Source organism: Pipistrellus kuhlii, unplaced genomic scaffold (genome assembly GCF_014108245.1).
Source record: "Pipistrellus kuhlii isolate mPipKuh1 unplaced genomic scaffold, mPipKuh1.p scaffold_m20_p_7, whole genome shotgun sequence".
In the NCBI taxonomy this organism is placed as follows: Eukaryota; Metazoa; Chordata; class Mammalia; order Chiroptera; family Vespertilionidae; genus Pipistrellus; species Pipistrellus kuhlii.
Genome location: NW_023425573.1, coordinates 1282612 through 1297978, shown reverse-complemented (window position 1 = coordinate 1297978; position 15367 = coordinate 1282612). Strand labels below are relative to the sequence as shown.

The 15367-nt window shown below is 43.1% G+C and overlaps 1 protein-coding gene across 1 annotated transcript; it reads left to right on the top strand.

Annotated features, from left to right (window-relative positions):
* The first annotated feature begins 1501 nt into the window (after window positions 1–1501).
* On the top strand, window positions 1502–4333 carry RPL37A (ribosomal protein L37a). Its single transcript, XM_036421462.2, has 4 exons — window positions 1502–1644; window positions 2320–2448; window positions 2942–3024; window positions 4217–4333. The coding sequence occupies exons 1-4, from the start codon at window positions 1642–1644 to the stop codon at window positions 4278–4280; spliced, it is 279 nt and encodes a 92-aa protein (XP_036277355.1). The 5' UTR covers window positions 1502–1641; the 3' UTR covers window positions 4281–4333.
* Window positions 4334–15367: the final 11034 nt, after the last annotated feature.

The window sequence follows — 15367 nt, the reverse complement described above, 5'->3', positions numbered from 1 at the left end:
AGAATCGTTCAGTTGTGCCAAAACTGCTCTGAACATGAACAATTTCCTCCCACTATGGAGTGTCTCGTTTTCAGCCTTTCTATTGCATTCTTACTCAGGCAAGGGGCGGGGGGTGAGGCAATGGTAAATGTCTACATGACGATCTTAACTAGACTCCGGAGCCAGCCCAGGAGAGTATGTGAGGCTGGCCTTGCTCACCCGCTCACCCAGGATAGGTGAGCTCACTGCTTGGCCTGAACATTAGCTGCTCGTGTTTGAATGCGCCTGGTATGAGTCTGTTTTTGCACTGATGTGAATACATTTTCTTCTTTTAATTTATAGTTTTCTGAGAGCAGGGCATAGTTTTGGTGGAGAAGTTCCCAGAAACATCCCCCATTTGTAGTGTGTTCTCTACTGAAGGCGGGACTTGCTCCTGGGCCCCTTGCTATCCTTCACCCTAAAGAGAAAAAGGGTACGTGAAGCCTGTGATGGCACTGAGAGAACTTGGGCACATCCTGCTCCCTTGGGGGACATCCGGTGGCTGTGACTAGTAGGTTTATTTTGTTAAAGGTAAAGAGATGAAGGAGAAAGGCAATGGCATATTTTTAAGGGAAAGTAGAAAGCAGATCTGTTATAATCTCGGGTATGGCAGAAGAGGAAATAGCATTGAGTAAGCATCAGGAGATACTGAAATCAAGTTTTATCATCATCTTAACAGTAATAACCATCACTTAGAAATGCCCACTAGGCACTTCATAAAAGTTTTTTCATCCTCCAAAGAACCTTACCAGGGTATGGAATACTCACTTTGCAGCTGAGGAAATCATGTGGTCTAGCAGAAAGAGAACTGGTAAGTCGTTTATTGGCTGTGTTGACCTTGGGCAAGTCATTTTGACCTCCACAGGCCCCAGTTTCCAGTATGGGTTAATTATCCCTAAAGCCTTTTTTAGTTCTGATGTCAGTGGGTTGACCCGGACAAATTAAACCTTTACCAGGCAAGATACCATTTTCCCATTCAACAGGTATCCATTACCACAGACATGCCAGGCTCCCTGCTCAGTCCTGGGATGCAGAGGTGGACAGACACAGAGAACTTACCTTGGTGGAATTGACTTGCAGTGACCTGGTGTTGTGGGTTTTGTTGTTAGTTTTTTTTACAAATGGATTTTATGTTTCAGGAGAGTTTTAGATTTATAGACAATTTGAGGAGATACTCCCACAGTTCTCGTGTTATTAACATCTTACATTAGTATGGTACATTGGAGTGGAGCCTTGGTTTTTTAGTCACCACTGTGCCAGCCTCCTGCACAGGGCCTGCTGCTTTTAGGCGATACGATGTAGAAAAAATATGTGATCTGGAGTCATAAGATTTAAGCACTTCTGTAACGAGCCAGTGAGCAAATCCCTTAACATTTTCCTTGTCCATAAAATGCGGGAAATGGAAGAGCACGCGGATATGTGCCACCGTCTGCGAACCACCGGGCACCGGACTGCAAGACTGCTCGCCACACTTCCCAGGAGGCCGCGCGCGCGAGGAGGCCTCCGGACCATAGAGCTCAGGTCCTAGCGAGGCCGCACGCGCGCCACTTCCGCTCGTCCGCCTAAAACCGCGCCTGCGCGCTGCGCTGCTTCCTCTCGGCGTCCGGCTTGGTTCGCGGCGACATGGTGAGTGTGGGGCCGGTGAGGTCCCGGCGTCTATCCGCCCGCATCGGCCCTTCTGTCCGTCTCTTCGCCCTCACCCGCCGCTGCTCGCCTGCCCCGCGCCCCGGCCGCCGTGCCCGCGCCGCTCCGCCGGGCGCCGGCGGCGGAGGGCGGAGGGCGGGGGCCGGGGCGGAGGGAGCCCCCAGCGCCGGCCTCTCCGGGCCCCGGCCGCCCGGGGGAGCAGGGGAGCCGGCTCCCAGGCAGGGATCTGGGGGAGGAAGGGCAGGCTTTCCGTTCCTGTACGTGGTTTTTTCTTTAATGTTTGAACAGTATTTATTAAAGGATTTAAATATGCAAACAACATTAATTTTAATTCTTATTTTGATGGCACACTTTTAAAAGATGACCTAATAATTTCCTTCAGTATTTAAGATATGAACCCCTAAATAAAATGACAAAGTTAACATCTACATTTAATAATAAGCTATTCTGTTTTTTAATTTTATTAACTTCTTTATTGATTAAGGTATCACATATCTGTCCTCAATCCCCTGTTCCAACCCCCTTCCCCTCCCCACTCATGCCCCCACCCCCCTGTTGTCCTTGACCACTGGTTAGGCTCATCTGTGTGCACACAAGTCCTTTGATTGATCTCTCCCTTTTATCCTAATGTCGCTGGTTTCTTCACTCTCTCAACAGGCTAAACGCACCAAGAAGGTCGGAATCGTCGGTAAATACGGGACCCGTTATGGCGCCTCCCTCCGGAAAATGGTGAAGAAGATTGAGATCAGCCAGCACGCCAAGTACACCTGCTCCTTCTGTGGCAAAGTACGATGTTCCCTGGGTTAAGGGCGGGGAGTGTCCTTCCTGTGAGCCCTGAGGTCCCTGGCTGTTGACCAGTGAGAGTTGTGCACATTACGGGTGACCAGTCCTAAGAGGGTAGAGTGTTGCTGATAATACATAGTTTGTAAAGCGTTTTCCACTTGGGAACTAAAAGGGCAAAAATCAGTGACAGCCCCAGCCTAAGCCAGACCTGCTTGGTGGGAATGATCTTGTTGGTCTCATCAGCTGGAGTTGTGGAGGCTTTCATTTAATATGTTCATGTCCACAAAAGAACTTAGTGACAGCAGTCCTGTCGGGGGTGGTTCACGTCTGGCAGTATCACCAGGATGAATGCACATGTTCCATGAGAGAACTTACAGATACTGGAAGCATGTCCTCACTAAACGCGCAGATTGGTTTTCTGGTGTGAGTTAGGCCCCTGGTGTTTGTAAGGCAAATGTTTATTTGGCTCACAGGGGAAATGGGTTGTCTCTTACAGACCAAGATGAAGAGGCGAGCCGTGGGGATCTGGCACTGTGGGTCCTGCATGAAGACAGTCGCTGGCGGTGCCTGGACCTACAAGTGAGTCCGTTTCCTTGTGTTTGAAAGTGTGGACCAGTCATAGTCCCCGCTGAATGCTGTGGGCTGCTTTTAACTTCGCAAGGCTGGATGTGAGAAAGAAGGATGCTTTTGCGTGTTTTCCCAGGACTCCTCTGAGTTCTGGTTTGCTTTGATTTATTTAAAGAATAGGAAGGAAACTGGAAAAAAAAAAAATCTGGTTCACATTACTTAAGGATTTTAAAGTCCTAAGGGTCATTATTATGAGCACCATCACTATACCAGATCCTTTAGTGGGACTATTTAGGAGTCACGTATCTTATTACTGTGTGTGGGAACTTGAGGATATCTGGACCACCACCCTGTGTGTTGGTTGGCCTTTGTGATGCTGACAAGGGCCAGGTGATTTTGCTGAGATTAACTCTCATTTGATTGCGTGGGCTCTTAAGTTGATTCATTTCTTGGGTGACTCTGAAGGGGTCTAAACTTGGAATTCTTTGCTGACCCTGAAGGCTAGGTGTTCTTTAGCCACTGTTTTGACTTGTGGTCCAATATACTAGCCACCTCTATAAACTGATTTGGCTAGTGCGATTGAAAATTGAATTATTAAGTTTAAAACAGAAGTGCTGTAAAATTGGAAAATGTTGAGATAATTACAATGAATATGCCTATAAGCGTCTTGTGGGGTTTTATGAGGACAGAAGGGAGAGGGGTGTGCTCTTGGTAAAATGAATTATCATTCATGTACCTGTGTTATGGGGTGAGGGGGGTTATGTGTTTTAACAGCTGTCTTTCCAAAATGTAAATTTAGTTTGTTTTGTTTTTAATCCTCACCTGAGGATATTTCCCACTAGTTTTCAGAGAGTGAAACATCCTGTGAGAGAAACATCAATTGGTTGTCTCCTTGCTCGGTCCTTGACCAATATTGAACCTGCCACCCTTCCGTCCATGGGCAGAAGCTCTAACCACTGGAAAAACCAGTTAGGGCAAACATTTTCTTCTTATTTATTGTGCCATTTTAAAGAGTTTAGGTCAGTCTCCGTGTTAATCTTTTTATGCTCTGTTGCCTGTCTCATTCTGCAAGAACCTGCAGACATGACTCTTAAAGGATGCCATCCATCAAGATTGTACTGTAAAAATGAGGCAGGACTACTCATCAGCCATTTCACGTTAACATAGTTCCTTATGGTGGAACCAAATTTGTTTTTCTTTCCAGCACCACTTCTGCCGTCACAGTAAAGTCAGCCATCAGAAGACTGAAGGAATTGAAAGACCAGTAGGAGCTCCACAGTTGGAAATATTGTGAGCCTATAATAAATGGGTTAATTTATATGACAAGTACTTTGGTGGTTCATTTTATTAATTAAACATTCTGGTTTGTATTAATTTTGCTATCAAAAAAAGGTCTTGGAAATTAAAATTCATCTAATTTTTCAGTAGTCAGTGATATATAACATAACAATATAAGACTTCTTTTTAAGTCACTTAAATTTTTATTTTAAATCTTTCTAAAGGTATGATGGACACATACTTCCTCCTTTGGTGATTTGTCTGACCATTGTATCAGCATCTTCAGAAAATATGGAAGCAATTAGAATATCACAACAAATTTTGCAAATCTTTGGTAAATTTTTTTTACCATGTGTGCCCCACCTACCATAGCTTGCTCACTAGACTTACATACCATTCTCTACTTTTCAGTTTGCACACAAGGATTTCCAGGAATGAATTGTTCAATTTGCTGTAGATGGTCACACTAATAAAGAAAAGGTTGCTTGTAAGTTTTTCAAAGTTGTGAATAGTTATTCATTCCACCTCTTAAATGCTCTGTAAGGCCTTTACACAGGTTTATCCCCTCATTCAGCACTCATTGGGCATAGACTATCAAAGTAACATCCTGTGCCAAGCTTATTAGACTGTGAAGAGAGAGAAGGCTTGATGTATTGAGTTGCTCATTTGTGGGCAGTGGTTAATGGGTTAGCCAACTAGTTGCAAAGAACAAATCTTTTGACAAGGATATTGCAGAAATGGGTGGGTGGAATTCTTAGTACAGAGTTGATGTCCCCCAGAAAGTATACTTCTGATATTGCTGTCCCTAACCAGATAAGATAACCAATTCAGTTGGTGCCCGCTATCTTACCCAGCCACTGTAATAGGCCCGTGAATAAAATAGTAAATGCAGAGATTGAGCCTGTGCATGAGAGAAAAATGGACTTTGTATCCTGGGTGACCTGGCTTTTTCCTCTAGAGTGCCAAACCTCAATGAGTCCAGTGTGACACCATTTCCTATAGGTACCACTTAGCGAAGAGATTGTCGATGCCTTCTATCATGCAAAGGAAAACAGTTGTCTTAGGAATAGACATGTCTTGTGGGTGTGGACTGGCCTAGAATATGTCTGCCAATATTGTCACTCAGGGACTTAACATATCCTGCCCAGTCCTGGGATATCCCACAAGTACAGTCTTGACAAGTGAAGGAATTGCAGCAGTTGACTCAAATTTTTTTTACCATGTGTGCCCCACCTACCCATAGCTTGCTCACTAGACTTAATGCACTATTAGGTTATATACTATCCTACAAGATACATTATGTGCCTTAATCCTATCAGTACTTGGTGCTTTCTCCATCTTAGCCAGGATTCATGGGTTAATAGAGATGGAAGTGGACTCACCACTGGGCATTATCCCAGTTGACATTGGAGGCATTCTTGCTTCCCTTGCTTGTGACCTTGAGAAAGGTGAGTTTGGAGAACTTAGTGTCTAAGGATGCAATGTTTCTTCAAGGAACACAACCTTGGTTATATTTAAATTGAAACCTTGAGATTGTTTTAGGCTCTTAATTTTATTGATTTGAGAAAAACACTGACCCTCTGCTCCACCCATCCATGCGTTTATTGATTAACCCCTGCATGTGTCCTGACTAGGGACCAAACTCAAAACCTTGGGGCATTGGGATGACCCTCCACCCAACTGAGCTACCTGGGCAGGGCCATTTGGGTTCTTCATGCCACTGAACCAACACAGAAAAGGGAGTCTCCAGACACATCAGCTTTAGCATCCAACTCTGTGCTCCAGGAGATTCTTTGCCCTATATGGGCCGTAGCAATGGTTCCCTTATTCCCTGGCTACTGGTTAGGTTCTGTAATTGGAAGGCACCAGTAGAAGACTTGGCAGATGAGAAGTTACATTTATTTCCCCTGCTTATCCTTGCAGCCTTGCTGCAGGTAGACTATGCTACAGAAGAACAGAGCTGTGAGACAGCTCTTTCCTGTATCTATAGCTACTCTTGAGATTTAGTAACTACTCCCTTTACTCCTGTAGGTCTAGGATGGTAATGGCTTCCCGCTGTTACTAATCCTATCAGACTTCATCCGTTATTGATCACCCTTAACCTGACCACACTTGACCTTAGTCCCTTAATTCAACTTCCTTAATTACCCCATTTGAGGGTTCTGTTTTCTGCCAGGACCCTGAACAAACCAGTTGCTTCATAGTAACCTGTTTTGACATTTCTAAAGCAGAAATCATATTCTGTACATTTTTTCCTATTCTATCTCATCTATTATTCCTTTTCCTTGTGTCCTGTAGTAAGACTTTTTTTGTCTCCCCAATTCTCTTTGTGCGAGTTATCTTTATTCTATTTGGTTATAGTGGGGTTACCAATAATAGGATCCCTTTCTTTTGCTTGGACACAAAAGGATGGTCAGGTGATTTAATTGCTGTAACTGATCAAACAAATTCTAGAAATTTACAGATTGGGTAGAGTCACACCCACACAGGCGGCTCATTGAGTCTTAGTAGAGTCCCCTGAGAGTCCATGAATATTTGCCTCTATATGCAGTTACCCTGGTTCCTGCTCAGATTTTTTAAAAGAGTATCAGTGACTAGAAAAATAAGTTTTAAAGAAATCAGAAGCACAATAAATAATGGGAAGGAACGAATTAAGTATAAGAAACATAGGAGATGCAATAAAGGGTTCTAATAATGGGTAAGAGGAGAGAGGAGGGATGATGATGGTGCAGTTTTCCAAAAACAATAAAAAAGACAGCCACAAATTCAAGAATCCCTGTAAGCCCAAGAATAGCATAGTATGAAGACCAAACACAAAAGGAGTATCTGAAAAGCAACTAGTAGAAAAATGAGCAGCACTAAGTTGACTTGTTAAGAATAGATTCTACAAAATAATAGGTTTATATCTTCAAAGTTCTTAAAATTCTGTACTCAGAAAACATTTAACCAATATAAAGGTAAAATAACTCAGTTTTGGGTCGTGCACTGGGCTCGCGCTCTCTCTCTCTCTCTCTCTCTGTGTGTGTGTGTGTGTGTGTGTGTGTGTGTGTGTGTGTATATATATATATATATATATATATATATATATATATATATATGGCTAAGTGACCAACCATACATCTGACTGACCGCTACATATGCTACACACTGGCAATTTAAAAACAAATGTTGACTTGTGCATGCATGATCCATATAAACTCTTGCTGGCATCAATCGCACACGATGCCAGAATGTATCTGAAGATCAACTATTGGCACAATATACCTCTGAAGCCAAAAGAAAGCAACGTCATCCTATATAGTAAAGAGCTAATATGCTAATTAGACTTGATGGTGTATCGACCTTCCAGGACGACCTTCTGGAACAAAACAACCTGTGAGCCAGGTTAGGGGGCTGCATTGGCAAAGAAAAATGTATTGATACTTTGGTAGTTATTAATTCCAATGGGCAAGGCAGCCGGGGCTGGGAGGGCAAAGCAACTGGAGCTGTGAAGACCTACCCTTGCACGAATTTCATGCATCGAGCCTCTAGTTACATAATATTACTTATTAATTTACATATTTTTAAATATATTTTACTAACTTTCTTTCACCTCTGACACTTATGAAGAGCGAATAGCGATGTTAAAGTATTTTGTTTTTTAATTTCATAATGCTACGTTATTTTGACATGTACTTTTTTGCAGTAATGTAATTACTGCATGAATCTTCTAATTAATTTCCTTTCAATGTGCATGAATCCAGGCACCGGGCTATTAGTAAATAATAAAACATAAGGATGCAGACACATTAAAAATAAAGACACATGAAGGTTTAAAGTAAAAGGATGAAAACCATGAGGCAAGAGCTGTACTGATATTTGACAAATGGATTTTAAGGCAGAAAACATTGTTAACAAAGCTGAATAGGACATTTACATTGTTAAACATCGGGAAAAGGTGTACATGGATTTTCAGCATTTTTGAGCCATTGGTGAAGATGAAGCACTAGATAAGTAGGTGGTGATGGCTCTGAAGATGTTCTTGAGGAGCAAATTGAAGAATTAATTGAAAAATGTATAGAAACACTGATTAGAGGAAATCAAGGAGAACCGATAAATTCTGCAAAGTCAGTGTGAAGTCCAAGAAGACCCAGCCAGCTGGAATGATAAGCTGGAAAACACGAATTCATTAATTTTAAAATAATAGATATTTCTATGAAGCAAACATTTTAAAGAAATGTCTTAGCAGCTCACGATATAATAGTAATGGAAATCGTTTTTTAAAAACTAATCTTTCAAGCTGAACTGGAGCCACCTTCTTGTCTGTGGTTTGCTCTCTGTACTGAAGCCTGCCAAACTTTTGTGTCTTGGATTGACATTAAACATGGATATATCCTGCCCTAGCCAGTTTAACTCAGTGGATAGAATGACAGCCTGTAGACAAAGGGTTCTGGTTTGATTCTAGTCAGGGCCCTGGTCAGGGCTCATGCAGGAGGCAACCAATTGATGTGTTTCTCTCACATCGATGTTTCTGTCTTTCCCTCTCTCTTCCACTCTCCCTAAAAATCAATGGAAAAATATCCTTGGGTGAGGATTAACAACAACAAAAACCAACAGGGGAAAATAATAATCCTTGTGTATGTCACTATAGAGTGTTCATTACTGATTGTGTGTACTGACTTTGGAAACAACCTTCATAGGATGTCACAGTACAGTCACGAATTCTCTAGGTATTTTTGAAGGTTTACATAGTGCACTTGGGCCTTGGAACCCAATGGATATACATATATTCTTTGGGAAACTAGTCTGTCAATCAGGAAAGTACTTACCATTCCTTCAACAAAGCAGAGAAACTGGTCCACATTACTGGCTGCAGGCAATCTATGTAACGCTAGGGGGCGATACACTATAACTAGAAAAAAGGAACATAGCCTAATGAATCTTCTAATTAATTTCCTTTCAATGTGCATGAATCCAGGCACCGGGCTATTAGTAAATAATAAAACATAAGGATGCAGCCTAAGTGTAAGGTCAAGTTTCTGTGTCATAATGTGACCAAGCAGACTGAAGTAAAGAAAAAAGAAGGCCCAAATGAGTTCAATTTAGGACAGACAACCTACTAATATGTAATTAAGATGAACTTGGGTGTATTTTCTAGGGTCTGCTAATTTGGAGAGAAAACTTGAATATAGTATTTTCATTTTAATAATAATAACTATTTTTACCAGTTTTAAAAAGAAAACTCTTCAGCAGTGGTAATACATCATTAAAATGTAGAGTATCCCCCCAAAAAAATGTATTGATACTTTGGTAGTTATTAATTACAATGGGTTAAACCTGAAAAGAAAGAAACATCACTTGAGCTATCAACTGTTAAGTGTGTATACATTTTTGGGAGGGGGAAACCTATACATTTAATTACATAAATAAAATTTAATTACTTGAATGCACCATGCTTTAAGATCAAAGCTAGTATTGGTGATAAAGAAGATATATGTTATGTATTGGTTTTGAAAAAGTTAAATGGTATGTGTACGGTCACACACTTCAGAGAGAGATGATAATATGGGCAAAGGATGAGCTTTGGAGGCGTAATTATATTACCCAACTTTCACTCTGTCATTTATTGACTTCAGAGAACGTTCATTCGCTTTTTACAGTTAGAGTCGGAGGTTCTCTGAGAGGCATATTGTGAAGAGTTTTGATGGTGGGAGTGCCATCCTAGTCAAGATACAAAGACAAAAAAACAATAGAGTAGAAACAACAGAATGGGAAGGAAAAATGTTTTCAGGGCATTATGGTAACAAGTATAATACAAACAGGACCCTACTGGTTAAATTAGGGCAAGTGCACATTCTAAGGAATCAGCCTATTTTCTATAGGGAAGATGAGTGCAGAAAATGGACAGCAGGGGGAGCCCTTGATACGTTTTGCTTCTCAAGTCTGTACTCGAAAGAAAGTGTCCCTTTCCTCATGCTCCCAGCACCAGCTCATTTCCCTCTCTACTGGTATTCTCATCTTTATTCATCTCATTTATGATTATGCCACTTCCCTAAAGAAGCGCCTATGATGTGCTAGCAGCTGTGCCTCTTCTTACAGGGCCCTATGAGGCTGTTGCTTTACTCTTTAGTAGATCAGGAAATCACGCCTGAGAGGAACTGAATAACTGCCCCCATTTAGTTCCACAACTGATAAGCGGTTCATTCAGGATCCAGATCTTAGGGCTCTGGGATTCTGAAGGGCAGCCCCTTCAGTCCAAAGTCACTCCTCTGTGTCCCTGGGCCCGGATTCCTCCTCTAAAATGCAATCCTGGGGACAAAGGAGTTAAAAACAATCTCTCAGAGTAGCTTGGTTCACTTTAGGGGGGGCAATTTAAAAACAACGCTTTAACTCAAAGGAAGTGCCCACACCCATAAGCCAGTAGGAAAGAAATGCAGGGGCTCGTGGCAATGGTAGTACCAGGGATGCAATTTAAATTTTAACCCCCCCCCCCCCATAATTTCCATTTCCTTCCCCTCTCTCATAAATTGATATTATCTTAGGTTTATGTCCAAAGCTTTGCACATATAGCTTCAAAATCCTTCCCTGGCTGCCCCATCCCACCTCCCCTGAACTCCACTGTGGCAGCCACTTGTGTCAGTACTCAGATTCCCTCCTATGAGTGAGGCTGAGTCAGCACATTTGGGGACCCACCTTCCCCCTAAACCAGAGAGCTCTAACTTTACATCTTTAGTTGCTCCTAAATAAAGACTCCCATCTTCTCTCCTTCTGGGAACCCACCATGCAGCTCTGCCTGGGACTAAGTCCTCGGGGGGCTCAGGAAAGACTTGATGACAGGATGACTGATGGGCTCCCACCTCTGTCTGCCCGCCAGTCCACTCCTGCAGGCTCTGGCCCACGTACGCCGTTAGGCTGCCTGAGGGTCTGTTTCTTCTGTTGAGTCAGCACCAGTGAGTTTGGGCCAAGATCAGTGGGGTTAGGGGTAGTACTGCAGGACCCTGGGAAGGGAGGAAGAACTTCATGGCCCAAAGGAAGACTTAGTGAGGAACATCTGAATGGAGGGCACTTGGGGTTGTGGTCAGAGGAGTCTGAGCTGGGAGCTGACCTGTTGGTATCACTGACCGTTGGCTATTGGTGGAACGCTATATTGTAGAAAAACATAAGGGGCTGCTCATTCATGCTGCTTAGGAGCCTAAAAAATCCAATCTCATCCCTCTCATGCTTCCACTCTACACCTCTAAGACATGTCAAAATGGATCCAAGTCTCCATGAACTCTATGAATGTAAGTTGAGGAGAAGGCAGATGAGTGAAATTCTCAGATACACCCCAGCAGCACTTAAGCCATCCTTTTGCCAGAGCTGCTGAGGATCAAAATAAAGTAACCGATTACAGTTGGTAGCAGATAGGTAGAGTGACAGAAGTTTAGAGAAACAGGGAGGAGGAAGTAGATGGGAAAAGGAAACCAATAATGCTGTTCTTGCCAACCATCAGACAAGGCAGTTATGCCAATGTCCCCAGAATCACAAACCTCATGGCATCCTGGAGTCATGTCACTGGAAGTGTGCTCAGAGGTTCTCTCTCTCATCCATCCCCGTCATTTTAGAGAAGGCAGTGCAGATCCAGACAGTGAAGTGACCTGCCCGCAGCCCTCCTAGGTGGCTTCAGAGCCAGAGCCTCGTTCAGGGCTTTTTCCATGACAACGCAGGCTCACACCTGCCAAGGTTTTGGGAAGAGTTCGGGCTTGCCTGGACACAATTGTGCCCTGTCCAAGGTCTGAGAGACTCTGGAGGCCCTTGGTGATATCTCTTTCCTCTGGGAACCAGTGTCTTTTCTGGTCAGTTGGACTCTTGAGCTTTTCTTTAATATTTTTATTGATTTCAGAGAGGAAGAGAAATATAAAAACATCAATGATGAGAATCATTGATTGGCTTTCCCCTGCACGCCCCCTACTGGGGATCCAGCCTGCAACCTGGGCATGTGCCCTTGACCAGAATCGAACCTGGGATGCTTCAGTCCACAGGCCAACACTCTATCCACTGAGCCAAGCTGCTAGGCTAGCAAGCATCTTTTTTGAGTATTGAATATTGGTGATGTATCAGGCAGTTAAATGATGCTTTGTGTGCAACAGCTGATTAGGGACTTAACTATCCTGAAGCCAAGGCTCTGAAAGAATGGGTCTGGGGTCATGTGTAGGTGCAGACTTGTGGGGCCCACCCCAGAGTCTCTAGGTGTGGAACCCAGAAACTGGCATTTAAAACAAATGCCCATCATAATTCTGTTACACTCAAAATTTGGGGATTGTTGCATAAAAAGCAGTAATAATATTGATACATATGGAAAGGAACCCATGGAAAATGGGATGAGTATGTTAAACAAAGAAGTACATTAGAGTAAAAAATATTTGTGTTACCTGCGAGTCAGGGGCCAGTGCCCTTTGGAGTGTGGTGCAGAGGTTGGGGAAGTTGGCATTTAGGTGTCCCGGCTGCTGTTGACTTCAGTTCAGGACTGTCTTTTCAAGCTCTGTGTCCACTGTGCTCTTATGCTAACAAGGTTGTTGTCATTTTATTTTATTTTTTATTTGTGTTGCCTTTTCTCTCTTCTAATAAAACAATTTTATGGTAGAATCTGGTACTCACTTTGTGTGCAACAGCTAATTAGGGTAAAGTAATTAGTGAATAAGGAACAATGACATCTCTCTGTTGGCTTAGAATTGACAAAAAAAACTTTAAAATGTTTTATCTTCAGCCAATACTGTGGAGGTAAGTTTCTTACATGCCTCATTTTGCAGTTGAGGAAACTGAGTTTGGAGAGGAGGAGCAATCTGCCCAAGGTCATATAAGATAAGCTAGCTGTGTTTGTCTATGGATTTCTTTGAGAATTCAGTCTTTGGTATTATTTCTTTAAAATAAGCACTGGTTTGTTTTGGAAGTTGTGGAATCGCAAAAGAGGGTCACTTTATCCTGGCAGTGTCAGAAAAGTTCACAAGGGAAAGCTGTTGGTGCTGAAGTCTCACTCTTAAGAAGGGGTGGGAATTATGCAGTTGGTTGAAGTTGTGAAATGATATTGAGCAAGTATAGAAATTAATTAAGTGGAAAACGGGTACAATCAATGAATAACGCATTGAGACTAGTGCATACCAAGAACTGGTCAGTGCTTGTCTAGCTGGGTGGCTGTTCTCCTGCATGTGCTCTCTGAGGTGTAGGAGTAAGAGCGTCACACAGCAGTCCTTTGCTTCCACATCCTGCACATCAGACAGTTGGCCTTGCCTAGCAGAACCCCCTTGGGCCCCCAAAAGGAAAGAGAGATTGTGACTCTAAGACAGAAGCTTTTCATCCTGGCCATCTGGCTGCTTTTCCAGATTCACCTCACCTTCATCTGTATGGTTTATTCACAGCACTATCTCCCCCCCCCCCCCCCCCCCCCCCCCCCGTGGTCTTCTTTCTCCACCCCCACCCTTAAATAGAAATGAAAACGAAGCACCCAGAGAGCAGTGTGCTCTGTAATAGAAATCAAAGGCCCTGGTGGCAACTGCTTCTGCCTGGATCAGCCTTCAAGAAGCACCACTCTCCTTCCCCCATTTGTTTTACTTAATAGTAATTCTTTTTGGGAAACCTGGGAAGGGGTTTTGCACCAGCCTTGGTGATTCGTGGAGTTGCCAGAAGAGTTGATGGGAGGTGCCAAAAGAGGGAGGGGCAACCCTTCTCCCCCCCCCCCCCCCCCCACACACACACAGCAGGTTGTTTCAGGAATGGTGTTGGAGAGGGGATGAGGGGAAGAGACAGATCAGAACTCCTGGCTTCCATCACCTCCTCCTGCATCAGCATCATCTGTGGAGTGAGAATGAGCAGGAGGCCCGCACTGTTTGACTGGCAATGAGGAACACACCTCTGTTCCCTTAGGACTGGTGTTCAGAGAGTGAGTTGGTTTGAGAAGTAGTGGGGTAAGCTCCTACCTCTATGTCTCTAGATGGCTGGTGCTCATTACTCTGAGCTTTGCAGACATTAGGAGACTGTTAAGTCCCCAAAAAGAAGATGCCAAAAGGAAATTGCAAGATCAAAATTGATATATGTTTAATTAAATTTCTTTTAAAAAAATAGATTTTATTGATTTTTTTACAGAGAGGAAGAGAGAGGGATAGAGAGATAGGAACATCGATGAGAGAGAATCATCGATCAGCTGCCTCTTGCACACCTCCCACTGGGGATGTGCCCGCAACCAAGGTACATGCCCTTGACCAGAATCGAACCTGGGACCTTTCAGTCCCCAGGCCGACGCTCTATCCACTGAGCCAAACCGGTTTCAACTTCTTATGTCACCTTCATTAATTATGAAATCTAGCAATGAAAAACTTCCCATGAAAACAACTTTAGTTGAGTTTTTTGTATTTTGCAGGAATTCTAGGGAACACAGTTATTAAAATACCAGGGAACCATAAGCAACCATAAATTTAATAAGTTACTGATAGTCAAGAGCAGTTGGGAACTTGTATCTCCTTTCCGATTGAAAAAACAAACAGTGCACCCAGTTGCCAGCCCATTTCACGTGTCTCTATACCTCTGCTCTCTGCGCCTCTGCACCTCCTACCCAGTCTCAACGCGCCTTTTCCTTTCCTTCTACTTGTAGAATTTCTGCTCAGCCAGCTTTCCCATGATTCTGGATGAGAGTTGTTTTGCCTTTTAGTTGTAGTTTTGGTGTGGTTATGGGAAGCAGCATGTACAGGTGTATACCCTATGCCACCATCTTGGTTTCTTAGACATCATATTCTTAACCTCTAGGCTATCATGCCCTGGAGCCACAAAGTATCTGCTACTCTTTTTTTATAAGCACTTACTCAGCACCATGATAGGTACTGGGATGAACAGGAATACAAGGTCATGCCTTGAAAAGATTCCAACAGGGATACAAATAAGCATGTAGATCATTGCACTACAGTGGGGTTAAAAATTTTTTCTCTCTAAGGAATTTTTCTTAAAATCTCCATCCTGCACCTATGCAGGCACCCAACTGCACTCTGACTGGGGGAGGCTAGAGGGTTTGTTGTTTTTTGAAGATGCACAGATTTTAGAACCAGTGAGACCTGCATTGAAAGCCTACCTT

What these genes read in the sequence shown, in the direction of transcription:
- RPL37A (XM_036421462.2), top strand. An exon ending in CCTGCTCCTTCTGTGGCAAA is followed by an intron (nt 2,449 to 2,941) that starts GTACGATGTTCC and finishes TGTCTCTTACAG; the next exon opens with ACCAAGATGAAGAGGCGAGC. An exon ending in GGCGGTGCCTGGACCTACAA is followed by an intron (nt 3,025 to 4,216) that starts GTGAGTCCGTTT and finishes TTTTCTTTCCAG; the next exon opens with CACCACTTCTGCCGTCACAG.